General features: G+C 38.8%; 1 protein-coding gene across 1 annotated transcript in view; it reads right to left on the bottom strand.

The window, feature by feature from the left end:
* Positions 1 to 17,234: 17,234 nt before the first annotated feature.
* LOC137088438 (C-type mannose receptor 2-like) overlaps positions 17,235 to 17,968 on the bottom strand; it is a 34,325-nt gene continuing 33,591 nt past the window's right edge. The window contains exon 4 of the mRNA XM_067452113.1: positions 17,235 to 17,949. Within this exon, the coding sequence (XP_067308214.1) occupies positions 17,597 to 17,949 (353 nt within the window). The 3' untranslated portion in view covers positions 17,235 to 17,596. The remainder of the gene's footprint in view (positions 17,950 to 17,968) is intronic.

A 17,968-nucleotide genomic window follows, 5' to 3' on the forward strand; every position in this document is an offset into this window, starting at 1 on the left:
GCTAGGCTAGGATCAGGTATTCTGGGTGGTTCCTAGGTGGTTGCTAGGTGGTTGCTAAGGTATTCTGGGTGGTTGCTAGGCGGTTGCTAGGGTGTTCCAGGTGGTTGCTAGGCGGTTGCTTGGGTATTCTGGGTGATTGCTAGGGTGTTCTGGGTGGTTGCTAGGCAGTTGCAATGGTGTTCTGGGTGTTTGCTATGGCGTTGCTATGTGGTTGCTAGGGTATTCTGGGTGGTTGCTATGGAGTGGCAGCATCCCATAATGATACCCCAAAAGCTCCTTGCCAGTACGAATTATATAAACCAACCCCATGTCTCTATGATTTTCCAATGCAGAGATCTAAATGGTTGCTAGGGTACTCTGTTTGGTTGCTATGGAGTGGCTCGGCAGCATCCCATAATGATACCCCAAAAGCTCCTTGCCAGTATGAATGATATATACCAACCCCCATTTCTCTATGATGTACTAATGCAGAGATATAGGTCTTGTTAAACGGTTGTTAGGGTACTCTGTTTGGTTGCTATGGAGTGGCTTGGTAGCATCCCATAAAGATATGCCAAAAGCTCCTTGCCAGTATGAATGATATAAACCAACCCCCATTTCTCTACGACATTCAGATGTGACAATATCCACCGTGGATTTGGGTTGCTAGGTGGTTGCTAATGCGTTGCTAGGTGGTTGCTAGGGTATTCTGGGTGGTTGCTAGGCAATTGCTATGGTGTTCTGGGTGGTTGCTAGGCAGTTGCTATCAACTTACACCCCATTGAGATGTATGTTCTGAGAGATCCCATCAGCCTCTTCAAATTTCGTGTAATTCATGTGTGTCTACGAGATCCTCGCTCGGAGCTACGAGGGGTCAAAGTTTTGTCCGTGTTACGTCAATGACACTTTTGGGCTACGTTTACACTCCTGAGGCGGACACTTCACCCCCGATCCCTTAGAAGAGATATAGCACACCGTTCCCGTATAGGCCGCCGGATTTGGCTATTCAGTGGTTGGTCTTTGACAAAATTTGTTCCATTCCGTCTTAAAGTGACAGTAGCCTAATATACAATATATTACCAAAAGTATTCAAACATTCTTCGTCTCTGTAGAGGATATCACCCAGACGGTCTGAAGGGTAAGGCTGTGTGTCTAGACGGCATCCCGGCCCACATACTCAGAGCACGGGTGTTTGAACAGACATTTTCAACTTCTCCCTCTTTCTGTCCGTGGCTTCATCATACTTTAAATTACCCACGATCACGCAAGTACCAAAGCAAGCAGTATCAGCTGTTGATCTGACACCCATCATCAGCAAGTTCTGTGAGGGTTGATCTACATTTGCTCTGAGCTGTCCCACTTCACCCATTATAGTTCGCTTCCCGGGACAATAATTCATGATGATGAAACTGCCTTCACTCTCTCTCTCTCCCACCCGGATGAAAAGAGCAGGTAAAGCTGTTTGTGATCTACAGTTCAATATCATAGCGCCATTAAAGCTTGATATGAAACTTAGTGCTCTGGGTCTGAACAGATCTTTGTGCAGCTGGATCATGAACATCCTGCCAGATGTCAGGAGGTCAGAATAAGCAGCGATGTCTCTTCTGAGTCCTCTCCTACACTCCTTATAAACGTACACCTCTAATGTCATCAGATTCGCTCATGACACAACTGTGGTAGGCCTGATCACTGACAGACGGCCTATAGAGAGATACACACACTCACACACACGGGTGTCTGGAGAACAGCCTCTCCATCAACATTAGACCGAGGAGATAGAGGAGGTCTTCAGGAGACAGGGCTCAGTCATCACTTAATTAAACTCTTAATCATCTCATTAACTTTAACACTGCGTCAGTGTTACTTTAACAGCCTGTAGAGTGGACACATATGAACACTGTTCAGTTAACACTGGGGATTTTACTGTGTGATGATCATGTCTGCTTTCCTTCCTGCACATCACATCATTTGTGTATTTTAAAACAACAACATTTACATTTTACTTCCTCTGTTTTTGTTTATTTGTCAGCATTTCTTTCCTCAATGTAGGAGCAGCTTCTCCTCTCATTTGCATTCTTGGCGCCTGTGTCAGTATCAGTAAATCTCTCTTTACTAAATATAGACTTTATGCAGAACATAGGCTTTATATCTCTGAAGATCTCATCAGAGGAGGATTAAATAACTCCACAAACAGCATCACCAGCTTCACACATTACTGACCAGAATCACTACATTTCTGCCCCTTCACAAAATTGAATTGACAGATGAATGTCTTAGGCCGGGGACACACTGCAAGCCTGTCGTGAGCGTCTCGGCTGCGTGGCGTGTCCATTTTTATTTCGGCTCCCATGTTAACCGGTTAGAGCTTGCATACGGAAATACGGTCCGAGCCGCGCGGAAACCGTGTGCATGCTTCAAATAGAAGAGACGCCTATTTTTCATGCGACACGCAAGCGTGTTGGAAGCGTTTCTAGGCAAAATAGCATAGGAAAAGACATGAATGTCATTTTGACACGAATACATATTAATAAATGACATTTTCATGTTTGAAAGTCTGTAGGTTAACATAAATGCAGATATAGGCCTAATTGTAATAATAAAAAACAACATAATTATCGATTTTGAAATATTAAACCTGTCAATACAGAACGAAATATTGTGTAGCCTATTTTGCCGTCAATACCATATATGTATGGTCAATAGGCTACTGCCAACGCTGTCTTTGCTGTATCAATAGGCAATATATTTATTTTTAACATGAAGTATAGGGCTTTCCTGTACATCAGTACCAGCAGCAGCGCCGCGTCAGAAACGCTTCTTGTGTGCAAAGGCAGAGAAAACGCCAGGCAGCCGCCCCACGGCTGACACGCAACAGAAACGCCACGCTTGCAGTGTGTCTCCGGCCTTATAATTCTGCAGTAATACACAAAGTACAAGTTGATAGACTTTGCCAAAGCAAAATATGCTTTAAAGGGGGGGTGAAATGCTGTTTCATGCATACTGAGCTTTTTCCACCTTTAAAGACTTGGATTCCCATCCTAAACATAGACAAAGTTTCAAAAGTTAAGGTGGACGTTTGATGCAGTATTTCTGTGTTAAAAATACTCCTTTCGGTTTCTCACAAGTTTCGGAGAGTTTTTTTCGAGTATGGGTCGGCTTGACGTTAATAGATCGGAAGGTCCTTGTATGGGCCGTACGGGCTCTTCTCCCGGTAGGGTGCGCGCGCGTGACTAGAGCGAGAGAGGAAATGCACGGCCGTAAACACTCGCAGAGCTGCAGATCCAGCCCCCTGAGTAACACTTCTGACGCACCGCACTCCACTTTATTCCTATAGGTGACATCAAGCGACTTCAGTGCCTCCGCATAGCATTCCGGAAGGCAGCGCTGCACAGTGTTGGGCAGTAGCGAGCTACAAGTAGCGACGCTACTAGCTTAACTACATTTTTCAGTAGCGTGTCAGTAGCTCAGTTACTTTTAAAACAGTGTAGCTTTTCCAGTAGCTAACTACATTATACAGCAAGTAGCGGAGTAGCGCGACCAAAAGCTACATTGTAAATTAAAAATTGTAAATAAACCAAATCTCAGCAGGCTACTTGCCTCACAGACATGAGATAGATCATGTGTAGGCTATAGAAAGCTTGAAATGTCCACTTTTAAACGAAACCATTCAAAATGTAAATAAATATGCAAGCAAAGCGTTTGCACCTAGAATCATCCCGTATTTTCAGGAAAAATGGCGCGTCCCGTATCAAAGCAATACGGGACGCGATTTGTCCCGTATTTTACATAGGTCCACCCGCATTGTGTGAAGACACGTCCTATTCTGCCCCTAGTTGGGTCGCTGCCGTCGTTGGTTTGTTAGATTGGGTTGTTTCAGGTTCACGGGCCGTGAATCACGGTCAATCAGAGTCAGAAGAGGAGGGGACTTCGCCTCGCCGGTTCTTTTCTATATGGGCAGAATCCATTTGAAACGATGGCGGAGGCAGGAGACACAAGCATTACTTTAATAAGAGATAAGAAATATATATATATATATATATATATATATATATATATATATATATATATATATATATATATATATATATATATATATATATAATACATATTTAATTAAAATAGGACCTTTTAGGAATAAAATAAACAAATTTAAATAATTGCATCATCCAATACTAGAGAATTAACAATAGACTAAATATGGCAACTTAAGTTGTGACGGTGAGAGACTGAGTGCATCTGTTCACACTGATTTCAATAGCAGATATCCTATTATAATGTCCAATGGTATCAATCTTAATATATATAGAAATTATGAAAACAGGTTTTAAGTTATGATATACGACCACTGCACTGGCACACCATCGGGACTGTGGTCATCGTGGCCCCGAGGGGTGTGGCCACCGCTGCAGCAGGCGTCCCTTATTTTTCTGTATTGAAGGTGGCAACCCTAGCCTGCACCATTCATGCGATCTGCTCATGATACTCATATCGGTTCTGTTCATATTTATATGAAATACTTCAAATGTAATAAATGTAATCAGTTGTTAGAGCTAGGCTGTTACCAATAATTGTACAAAAACAAAACTAACTGCAAACAATAAAACCCTCAAATAAACAATAATGAGCAACCTAACTCCACAACTTTATCCAAGATGGGGCCCACATTCAGCCCATCAAACTGCCCACTCTGAGCCAATGCCCAGATGACGCCCATGTAGCCCAGCTAAAACCCAAGTGGGGCTCACATGGACATGTTGGCTGGGTTGTCCCTCACGTCTCATATTGAGAAAATGCCCCACATTTCCATCAGCCTGTTAGTTTTTAATTATCATATTAATAAATGCATCTGTTCAGAAAACTACTGGATAATTCGGTAAATTGGTTATATTTTTAATATATAATATAAATGAATATATAAGACTGTCAATTAACTAATTTCACATTGATTTATATTTTATTTGTTCATTATTTCTTTTGTTGGGTTTTAGTTGGACTTGGTCAGAACTCTTTCTAAAATAGTTTATCTTCATGATGCCTGCTGCCTTTGGGCTCAGTGAAGTTGAATTTAAAACACATGTAAAATAAAGACATGTTAGATTGAGACGTAAGAAAAAACCCACACAAACTTAGTAATCGTCCCACATTCGGTTTGTTTGATGGCGGTAAACCTAATCCTGACTCCTGAATATTTCATTTAAGTTGCATAGATTTTATTCTTGCACTGATGTAAAAATTTTAGCCATGTTACACTTTGACAGTCAGTTTGAGATATAGGCTATATTAGATTATTGTGTTTATTATATCAATTATTCAAATGATTCTGACAGTTTTTGCCTTTGAAATGACTGGGCAAAAAGTGTCCCAATCAACCTGAAGTCACACTATACTCTTTGAAATCAATTACATTGCATTAAGTTGCTTGAACCCCCAAATAGTATAACATTATTCATTAACTATTCAAATTTATTTGTCAATGTAAAAAAAAAAAAGTACCCAACTTTAACTTACAAGTAGCTTGTAGCATGTAAAGCTACAGTTTCAGAGTAGCTTCCCCAACACTGGCGCTGCATTTGAACCGATTTGAATACAGAAATGACGGGAAGTATCACAACATCACGCTTCAGTTGTGTCGCAAAAGTGGATCTCCACGGTCACTGCTGTCAGGACTTCAGGAAATCAACAGTTACCAAAGAAGTGTGTTTTTGACGGAGCGGTCCCAGCGATAAAGGTTCGGTCCTGCTTTGGAAGCAGCCGGTGAGTAAAACTGCTTCAAATGTCTGTTGTTGGCTATCGTCGCATGAGTAAACATCAGTAAACGACACGATCGTGTATAACGTTAGTTAATTTATCAATGGAGCATGCGATCTATGGTGTGTGTTTAAATACATTAGTTTAGCTGACCACTATAGGTGTCAGTTTGATTATTGTAAAACCACCCAAACATAAACCTAGCGTTCTCACAAAGCGCGCTTCGTCATTCAAATGCACTAACGTTACTCCATTGTTGTTCGATGTATAACGTTACACTAGTCTGACTCTGACGTGCAAAACCGTTTTGCTTGCTACTGTTAAGGTTTAGTCGCATACAATAGTCCATAAACCGAATCATGTCCTCATGAACTGCGAGTAAACACACACAAATGTTGACAGGCCACTAAATACAGTCCATACCACAGAGACGGACGTCCTGCTGCTGCTGTTTCTCCTGTTCAGTTTATTTCAGCCTCCGGATCTGATTCTGGATCATATCTGTATGAGTTGAATCTGATTGATAGCCATGGTTTATTAGAGTAACGTTTTCTTCTCCGCGCTTGAGGACGTCACCGGTCCCACGATAAGCCTCCAGCCGCTCTGTTTTTTCCGGAAAGACTCGGTACAGCCTATATTTCTTTTATAAATATAATAAAACTAAAGACTTTTCAGAGATATGAAGGATGCAATACTACTCTATAGGTACTCAAGATTGACATGAGATTGACTGAAACTGAGTGTTTCACCGCCCCTTTAACAACAGCAACACTTGTTGACCAAACGCCACCTTCAGGAATCAGACGGATTCATCCACCTGTAGAAATACAGACCCACCTCAAAAACATCATTTAAACACTTGACCGCTCAATAAATATTGATATAACATCTGTGCTAAAACTTAAAGGGTTACTTCAGCGATTAGCATATGGCTTTGTATCAGTAGAAACCCTGGAGTATATTCAAATTATCTGACTCCTGACACTCGTTAAACGGCTCACTCACATATTTAACGCACACGTCCAGTAATTGTAGTGTCTGTTCTCTAACTGAACTGACTTTATGAAAATGAATGCGGTGGGAAAGTGATCCAGTAGCCGTGGCTTTGGGAGTGGCTTCATAGGGCAGCGAAGCAATGCATTCTGGGAATTGTTGTCTTTCATCCCCATGAGTCTTTTCTCAGCCTAGAAGGCACCAAATTCAAAAATAATTTCACATTTCTACTACATTAATGACCCAGTTTAAATACAGATTCATCTTCCCAGCACTGAAGTACCCCTTTAAATGTGTATTTAACCTTGGAAATTGCCCTTGAATTAGGAAGTTAATGGAAGTGGACACACAAGCATTCATGTGTCCTTCACTCTCTATAATTTCTGCAGATGACGTTGAGTTTGTGAGTCTCAGGACGGCTGATCCAGAGCTAATCTCCTCCAGACTGAACTGCTCCAGATCTCATTCGTCCAGTTCTGATAGCACACTAGATGTAGGCGGAAGAACCGCCCTGTGATTACAAAGGGCATGTGCGAAGATTAATACAAATGTCCGTTAGAAAAAAAAAAAAAGGTAAAACACAGATGATGGACAGTTTTGAAGTTGGAGATGGAGTTTTTTTGCCCGTGTCTAGCATGACCTTTCCGACACGATAATGCAATCCTTGGTGCTCTGCAGAGCAGCGCAAGATGAGCAATTTAAAAGTCTATAAATGTTTATTTTTTCTTAAAAATGGCTGATGGTTTGTCTAGATAAGACCATATTCCTCATCTGGGATTGTGCAGAGCCTCTGAAGCCCTTCCTTTGAAACTGCACTGATTTGGACCTTCAACCGTTGGTTTCAATCAAAGTCCATTTTCCTCAAAATAACTTAATTTCTTTTTGACTAAAGACAGAAAAACATGAACATCTTGGATGAGATGAGGGTGAGTAAATCATCAGGAAACTGAACTAATCCTTTAATTCTTCTCATAGCAGGGTCAAAGCCAGATTTGTCCTCAGTTTTGATGTAGGCTCCACATGGGTCAGCCCAGATGAGATGAACACTGCTCAGTGTGCACACTACAGGTGTTAAATATAACACCGAATCAGTGTTGGAGTTAATGAGATAATTAAGTGATAACAAGCAGAATCTGAAGGACAGAGAATGGATGTGCTGACTGGGTATAAACCATTAATAAGACTAAAACCACCACCAAAGACAAGAAGAACGAAATATAGAGTTTGGTCCATTTATGAGGAAGAGACACATTCAAAAACTCAAATACTCCCATATTCATCATGGAGTAAAACATGATCATGAAGTGATGATTATTATCATTATCATGAGTCATGTTATGCTGCTTTCATGAGTCATGTTATGCTGCTCTTACACAGATAGCAAGAAACCACTGAACCAATGCTAAATCAATGTTAATGCGTTAACGTTAACCAAACTGAATCAACATTACATTTGCACCCACAAATAATGTTGAACAAATGTTGAAATTTCACTAAGAAATCAACGGTAATAGCATTTAATCAATGTTACAATGAGATGATTCATGTTTGGACTCTCAACTACACCTGACTTCAGCCACAGCTTCAGATGAACTCAACTGAAAACACATTAAATCTCTCTTATTACAAACCAGACTTTATTTCTGTCAGGCGTCTACAGAAGCTCTTATTGAGAATTACCAGAGGTTTAGCAGTTGACGTTTTATTGAAAATGCTCGGTCACCTTTATGGTGATCAGTGTTTGCTTTAGTTGGACAGTATGACTCTCTGCTTTTTATGTCAGTGTGTGGTGTTTGTGGATAATATTAATATTGTAAAGTCTAACTGTGTTTGAAGAATTAACTTTTTAGAGGTTGTGTGTTTCTGTCTGCATCTTTAAACATGATTATTATATCTGCTCTCGTGCTTCATTCTTCATCACATCATTGGTTTATCTAAAAAACAAACTTTATAGATTTTACTTCCTCTGTATTTATCCACATCTATAACCTCAATGTAGGAAATGGATTCTTGACGCCTGTGTATGAATCTGTACACTGTAAAAAATAAAAACGGAAAATATACTGGGAATTTTCTGCCAGTACATTATCCAGTAGTTTTACGGAAATTTTCATTAACCCTTAAAACACAAACTATTGCAATTCAAAATACAGGTAAAACACCTGTAAAAAACCAATCCGGAAAATCCCTTCATATTTATACAGTACATTGTGCCCCTATTTTACTGACTTTTTTTTACAGTGTAGATATTAATCTGACATACTGAAATGGGGAAAAAGCTAAACATAAAACAATTATCAGATGTCTGAATAAAAAAAAATTGTAAGCTGACCTTTCATATTGTTTGTATTTATGTAAAAAAAATACAGATAAAATACATTTTAATATTGATATGTTTCTGATTAGATGTTTTTAGGACAATATCTTCTGGAGACTTATTTTTACATTTAGTTTATTTGTAGTAAGTCTGAAGAGTCTTAGAATAAAAAAGCCCCAGATAATAATGTTATGTTCTAAGAATATTTTACAAATATTGTATTTTGTTTGTTTATGGTCTAGTTTTGAGTTTGGGAGAGTTTGTCCAGTGTCTGAGTCACAGATGAGTTTTGTTAGCTGGTATCCAGCATGCACTGCAGCATGAAGCATGTCACTTACTGAGATTCATATGCCGATTGTTGACGTCTGCGAGTGTCTAGAAAACACTATAGTTAATAACTTCCTGCTCACATGTTTTCAATATTCTTCAGCATATCTGATTGTCACGACAGTGCTGGATGTTCAGTAACACATAATCAGTGGCATGATATTGAAATGTTAATGACAAAAACATCTGATCTATGACCGCTTTACAATGATGTCTCCAATAATTACAGGCAACATTATCTGAGGTTATTCTGTCTCAATTTTCTCTACCATAATTGTATGTTTTCTGAACACACCGTTAAAAGTTAATGAAAAAACAAACATAAAGCCAAAAGAGCCCAACTACAGGAAACACTGATCCCCATAATGGTGACTTCAAATGTTTCTTTACTTCAGTGATTTTACTCATTAACATCAGGTCTAAAAAATGTTTGTCTTGTTTCCAGACCAAATATCAAAAAATTCTTCAATCAGGATGCATCAACATTTTTTTTTGTTTTCTGGGGGGAAATCTAAATGAAGTGAGTTTTTGCTTTTAAAATTAAAATTATCTGCCAATGGAGTAAGAAAAAAAACGTTGTTTCTGTTTGAAATAACAAACAAGATTTCAACGTCATCTACATTTCTGTGAACTGTATCAGGGAAAGGCAGAAAATGGTTTAAACAGAAGGTGTGTGTGTGCAACAAGAGGAGAACAAGAGCCACTTTAATTTACAGCCCGCACATTCATACTCACCCTGTAACTACACAGATTAATTAATCAATCATATATAAAAATTCCCCAAATATTCCATTGTGGTGTGGCAACCAGCGGGGCGAGGGACCGCGAGAGCGGCTGGTGACGAGTGGTAATGAGTACCAGCTGCGTGACACACCGGTCTCGTCTCGCGGCCAAGTGACTGGAGCATAAAAGGAGGAACGAAGGCAGCGGAAGAAGAGAGAGGACCAGGCCTGGATTTATGTTATGTTTTGTTTATGTGTTTGCGGGCAGTCATCCGTGAGGGGCTGCCCGCGGTTTTACTTTCGTTTTGTTTATTTATTTTGAATAAAAGTTTGTTGAACGTTCGCCGGTTCCCGTCTCCTTTATTCCATCCACAAACTTCATTACATCCATATTGTTCTTTTATACCTACAAGTACTTACTTTATATTTACACTATAATTACCGGAAGATCTGCTGTAAATTCACTTTAATAATGCAGTACTTTCTGGGCCGTTATCTAAAGCGTTACCCTTACCTCTGCTCCATGGCAGTTTTCCAGCATCCCTCCACCACCCCATCTCCTCACTCCTAACTGGCAAATAGGCGTAACTTTTACTCAACATATCATATTTAATCATATGTAAGTGTGAATTTGTTGCTGCTTTAACGTTGAGTTCTTCATAAAGCATCAGAAGTGTGTTTTCCCCATGTGATACTAGAGGAACATCAGCACTGTAGTGACAGTCAGATATTTAAAGATAATTATGAAACCATATTGTGATCATTAAGTTATTATCTACACTGACGTTTAGACTCAGAATATGAAACTCAACAGACATGCCTGATACCAGCACACAAAACTCATTCACGGCTCCCAGCATGCATTGGGACACAAATAAATTATGCAGCTGAATTCTTTTCTATTTGAATATTTTTTGATTGTTACTATTGTTGAGGTTTGTATAGTGATCTGTGTGTCCCAACAGATGGACTTATTACTCATTTTTCTGTTCATTTAACATCAAAAACTTTACTGTGTAGAAAAAAAGATTAAAGTTGAAATAATGTTTCTGTTATTAAAACTGAATATATATTTGTGTTTTATAAACATCACAACACAAGAATGCTTTTGGTAAATATGTTTATTAGAGCTGGTGTTGCCCTCCTTTGAGTTACAGGCTGCAAGACACTTTATAAGTTTAACTTCAAAAAACAAAAAAACATTTCATTGAGACACATATAGATGCTCACAATCATTCTCTAAACATGTCATTTGTAAAGATATGACGAGTTCAAACACAGCAATGAGAAGAAAGAAGCCACACCACCAGAATTCCAAGATCCCATGAAATCAACGGCTGCGTTTCCAAAAGCATTGTAGACCATTGCCACCGACATCATCTTAGCTCACAATTAGGGGTGTAACTATTCGTTTTAACAACGATTCAATTCGACTGAAATAAAACAGTCACACTGATTTAAATTGTTGGCTAAAAAAAGTTACTGAATCGATTTCAAGTCACTGAATCGTTTCGGATCATATCGTTCTAAATGAACCAATATTGTCCTTAAATCGTATCGACAACCTCAAATCGTGATATCAAACAAATCGTTACACCCCTACTCACAATGCTTTTGAGAAACGCAGCCGTGGCTTGTGCTTTGATTTTCTCTTAAATATCCATTGAAGCCATGCTTTAAACCTCATCCTTGAACCAGGATCTGTTGACTGAATGTACTGAGACACTGCCACAGTAAAGCCTGCAGGACGCTCACTAAAGAGAAAGAGTTTAACAAGAAAATCAGTCAATGACTGTATATGTGCCATTCCTAAATGTTTTTTTTTTTATCCACATGTGTGCATGTATGATTTAGTTTGAGGGGGAATTAGGAGGACATTTGTTGGTTTCGAAGGACTTTTATTATGAAGGGCCAGTCCATAAGAAGAGAAGGGCGGCCATTTTGAAGGGGGATGTGTGTGTGTCCCTGCGTCCCAATTCACATACTATCCATCCTAAATAGTATTCGAAAATAGAATTAGTATGTCCCAAATCGTAGTATGTTGAAAAGAGTATTCCAAAGATTCCTGGATGGTTTACTATTTCCGGTCCGAATTTGAAGTGTGGATCGATGGGCACTCTAACGGCTGATATTGCCAACAACCTATTGCGAGGTGTACGGGGATTCGATTAGAACTACAAACACGGATAAAAAGCGCTAAAAAATTATTTTTATGTTGTAATGTCATTTTTAATTCAATTTGAAGCAGATTTGTTATGTGACAGTATTAATAGTTTCTTAACAGTCAAGATCAATGATCTGCATCTCTTGCGCTGCATCAGCCATCCCATAATATCCGTCATCACTCACATTAATGCACGACGGAGATTAACTGCACATTTGGAATAATAGATGCATTCAATATAAAAATAGATCTCTCTTCTATAATAATTGGTATGAAAACAACATTGTGTTAGTTACACAACTTTTACATTCAAACTGTATTTTATTATCTTTTAGTGAATTTTTGGATAAATTTGGGTTTCCAGTTACACCAAAAGAGTATGATGTTGTACTGGTGCCACACCTCAACAAGTTATACAGTTTGTAAGAGTGTGTGAAGTGATTCTTCTGAAGCAGTAAATGTTCAACACAGTGTGTTTCAGGAGACACTGACATTCTGAAACACACTAATAAACATATTAGAGATATTATAACAGCCAGGGGCGGAGCGGGGGGGGTGGCTAATGGGGCTTAAGCCCCGAATGTTTTGTCAAAAGCCCCGAATCTTTTAGTTAAAAAAAAAAAAAAAAAATTCATTTTGTTTCTTTTCCTCTCAGTCTTTCAGACTGGAGCGGCAAAAAATGAAACAAAAGCTCCTTTACCGTGTGTGTGGCGGTCGGCAATGCGTCGCACACATAGACTGTTGCACATCACTCAGCTTGTTTGTCAATGCCAACTGCCAATAAAAACTAACGAAGAAGAATATACATCTTCTTCTTCGTCGTTGTCATCAGGGATTGGCGGGCTTTTGTATTTCACCGGCGTCGTAGTTAACTATAGTTAACATGGACACTACACATTTTTTTTAAAGGAACACTAAACCTCACCGGCCAGAGAGAGATTCTGCGTCAGACGAAAGTGTTACAGGTTTGTGAATCCGCTGTTGTAACACTTGAGTTAAATGACTGTACTGCTGGCTATAGCTAGAGTTACGTTGAAGATTAACGTTAGGTTTTACTTATTAAGGCGAGACACGACAGGTGAAAACAAAGTCAATTTTGAGATTTTGGGCCAGTTTACTCCCTTAACATGTAAGCTTTCATGTCACAATAAAAAAAAGGCAACATTACACATTTAAGTCACCGTGCGCCTTTAGATTTCTACCTGAAATCATCCAAAGTTACTCCAACGCGAGCTCCCGTGCCGTCTCCATTCACAGAAACATGTCATGCCTGGTATAATTATAAAGCTCTCACACACAGCGCTGTCTAATCCAAATATGGGCATTTCCTTTGTAGAGCTAACCAACCGCGAAAGTTTGCAGCTGAAAACAACATCTGATTGGTCATGGATTCTGATTTAGCAAATCTGTCAGCTAAGCACAAAGTAAACCAAACTGAACTCTAAAGATTAATAATGATGTTTACACCAAATTCCAATTTCACCTATGCAGGCTAACTTAAAAATAGTCAGATAATGGTTGCCTTTTTTATTTGCCAGGGGTTAAAATGAGTCATCCTTAACATGTTTGGTGTTTTGGATTCACTACAGCCGGAGAACAGTTAAATACCAAACAGGTTGTAGGCTCTACTGGGTGAATTTTTTTTTTACTGAGTAACTTATTTTCCCAGATAGTATATAGATTTTTAGGCATTCTATTATCTCAAACAGCCTGAAAAATAGTGCATTTAGCTGATGTAAATGGAAAAAAATCTCCCCGGGGGAGTATACCCCCGGACCCCCCTAGGTTTGGGCTAAGCCCCGAATGTTTACATCGTCTGGCTCCGCCCCTGATAACAGCTGAAACAGCTACTCATAAAGTTTATTGTGGAACGGTGTATTTAGGAATATAAACTGGAATAAAGCTTGGTGTGTTTGTGAAGCATACTGCTTAAATAATAAAGTAAAATAAGTTACATTTAAAATGTTACATGGTATATATCCAGATAAAAACTATTAGAGAGGTTTTGGACTGGACTGCATTTATATAGCGCTTTTATCCAAAGCGCTTTACATTTTTGCCTCACATTCACCCATTCATACACCGACGGCGATGTCAGCCATGTAAGGCGCCATCCAGCTCGTCGGGAGCAGCTGGGGTTAGGTGTCTTGCTCATGGACACTTCGACACTTGGTCAGGTGGAACCGGGGATCGAACCACCAACCTTCTGGTTTGTAGACAACCTACATGAACCACTGAGCCACTGCCGCCCCGGTTTTATTAGAAAGATCTTTTTGGGTGGACATTGAAAATGTAATTAGGAGAAAAACAAATGTTATATTTAAATTAGATAATTTTGATATACATTATTCCAATGAACGAGATAATATTTTCACATTTAGTTTACAACTTTTTATTATTTTGGGAACATTTCATATACACAAGAAGAAATGGTCAGGATCCAAGCCACATTTTATTCATTTTCTTCAGGAGATTAAAGACTATTGCACCAGTTTAAAGAATATTGTAAATAAAAAAGCAAGAAAGACTTTATTTGAAAAAAAAAAAAAGAACTTTTTTTTTATTATTATTAATCTACCAAGGTTTGTACTCTGGCATTTTTTTGTTTCATTGTTCTTTTTTATTTATTTGTATTTTATTTTGTTGTATATGTGTATTAATATATTTTCTTTGCTGTATTTTACATGTTTTTTTTCTGGCAATAAAAAAAAACACAAAATAACAACATTAACTGCACAATGTGAGTAAACCTCCAATACATCTATAAAGTAATTATTCCATCACAATTCACAAATAAATCTCTCAACCAAGTGACTGTGTCTATAGTATTATACACCAATTTTACACAACATTAAGATATTATTTTCAAATAAACTTTTATATTTAGTATTATTTAAAATGATCATGCGATCTAATCCTGTTTATATGAAATAAGCTCTCGAGCAGGTTTAAGCTAACGGACCTGTTGCTATGAAAGCAAGTCCAGGATGAGCGTCGAAGAACCAAACAATCCGAGATCATCGTCAACAATCAAATCCAGCTAACTGAGTTAGCGACGTACGAAGAGCATCGGTCCCCAGAGCATCGGTCCAAAAATGATCTCTGAAAATCAATCTTCACATCAGTCATGGTGTGTTAGACTTTTGAGCTGTTTTATTGGTACACACTTTGAGCCTATTCATGGACTTTCATTATTGGGACTTTTTTGTTGGAGATTATAAAAGAGAGAACAGTTTGTTTTAGTTTTTTTGGCATTACCTTCTAGCAGAATGAGTAAAAGGGAACAATGCAGCCAGACTCTCCCTGTGATAATGACTGTGTTTTAACTGTAAATGTTTCTAAAAGCCACAGATGAAAACTCACTTGATATCATGCAGTCTTTAAAACATATATAGTGCACATTAGTATTTTATACTCTTACATTTCAGAAATTAATTTATTTTAAAAGATACAAGCAGATTATCTGATAAAAACTGTACAAAAAAGTTTTGGTAACACTTTAACTAATTCAGAATTAATTCAAAACCCATAACCATAATTACATATTACTTAATCAATTAGTTAATAGTCATGTGCCCCAACAAGTAAAGTCAGAACATAATGATACCTTTATAAATCATCAGCTAATTGTAGCAGGGTGAGTAAGTTCCCTCCCCTGTATTTAGTGATGGCCTATCAGCATTTGAGACCTGTCTATTTAAAACCCTGGGTCCTACCTGAGGGTGCGTCATTTAAAGCTCCGCCCCCAGGGCGAGGGCGTGCCACCATTCAATGAGGGAATGTTTGGTCTGCAGCCCTGTGGTGACGTGTGCGTGCAGGCTTTTGTTATGTGCAGGTAAGCTAAATGCTATTGTTTGTCCATGTTAATATGTTGTTTGTGGTAACTTTCGTTCATTCAATTCCAGTGGTTTTAATGTAAACATGAGCCGCGGTGATTCGTGCTGTGAGTAATTGTACAGCTATGCATTTCCGTGACAATCACTCGGTATGTATGGTTAAACCTTTTTGACTAACGTTTCAATTTAGTGAGCTAACCAATTGTTGTTTTAGCAGGAGAATCCGTTCCTTCACGGACGCTCGGCATAGATGATGCTGGGGTGACGATCTCCTGCGTGAAACGCGTTTGAGCTCGCGCTGCTGTTTTGTTGCTATTACAAGTCCGACTGTTTTATTGCCACTCGGTTTTCCTGAATGTCTGCTGTTACCACAGTTTCATTTCTGTGCTGTTCAGTTTTATCTTCTTAATAGTAACTGTTTCTGAGATTATCGCCTTTGAGGTCTGAGCGGTCTTGCTGGCCGTTCTGTCTCCGCCGACTGCCATCTGTTTGATTCTAGTGGTATCAGTACTGTGTGCATTCAGTCAACGCATGTCACCTCACTCTGACATTGTAACTGGACTGCCAGAAGTCCGAGTGAATGTTAAGTGTGAATTTGTCTTTAAAGTAATTTAGGGATATTTTCAATTGTTAATGTTTCATTTTGTGTTGTTATTTTTGGTGTCTGTTCAGATTCTTTCTTTGTGTTTTTGTTTTGTTACAGGAGCTGAGAGTTTCTGGAGGGTGACGTCCTACTGCCATAGTGTGGTGTTCACACTTAGTGCTGTGTGTTTTCTTGTATCCAATCTTCACGTGTGGTATGGGCGTGTATTGTATCACGGGAACGTTCTAAATTGGACAGTGGGCCCAACCCTCCAGATACCTCCGCTTCTGGTCATTTTGTATTATTTGTATTGTGTGTGTGTGTATGTGTCGAATGCAGATTTGCGACTCCTGCTCTGAAGTTGTCTTTTATTCAATATTGATACAATAAAGTAGTAATTTTTCATACATGCGACCTGCGTCTCTTCACCCATATAGATAACGAACCTGTGGTGTCTTAACCAAAGAGAATTTACTTGGTATTGTCCCTGGCGAATTTCCAGGGTGGCGTAGTCGCTGAAATAAATCTGTAACCCCTCCCGTCGGAATGCCACATAATGATTAATTAAAGCAGACGACTGAAGCTGAAATGCATGGCTTTGACCCGTTGTGGTAATTAACACATTCATTTACATTATTAGTTAATATAATATGTTATTAAGGAATTAATACATTACGACACATTTAACTAATAACAATTTAATGATTTCTTAATCTATTAATGATGTATAATCTTCATTAGTGTCTGATGCAGTAATCATTAATGAATGTGTTAGTTCATCATTAGTAATACATTAACTCATGATTATCTGTGCATTAGTTAAACATGAATTAATGTATATTAGTGAACCCGTATTGTAAAGTGTTACCAAAGTGTTTTCCAGTTAAAAAAAGATACGCCAGTCATGAAAGAACACAAACATATCTTTCACTCATTTGTGCAGATGAAGTAGAGTGTGTTGGTCTCAGGAAGGCTGATCCAGCGCTGATGTCCTCCAGACTGAACTGCTCCAGATCTCACTCCAGACTCACATTGATGTGAATCATCTTTCTCCCAGTTCTGATAGCACAGAGTCTCTCCGCTCACCCAGAACCAGAGTCCCACAGTGCAGGAGTGACGTAAACCCAACCACACCGCATCAGTAGACGCCGCTTTAACCACATTCATCACACGACGCTGTATCTCGTCTGAATGAACCGAGACCAGATCCACATGATTCTCTCTGCAGTATCTCAGAGCTTCAGACCACGTCCGGTTCTCTTTGATCAGAATCAGTTTATCTGGACACAGAACAAACCA

Source organism: Pseudorasbora parva, chromosome 1 (genome assembly GCF_024679245.1).
Source record: "Pseudorasbora parva isolate DD20220531a chromosome 1, ASM2467924v1, whole genome shotgun sequence".
Classification (NCBI taxonomy): Eukaryota; Metazoa; Chordata; class Actinopteri; order Cypriniformes; family Gobionidae; genus Pseudorasbora; species Pseudorasbora parva.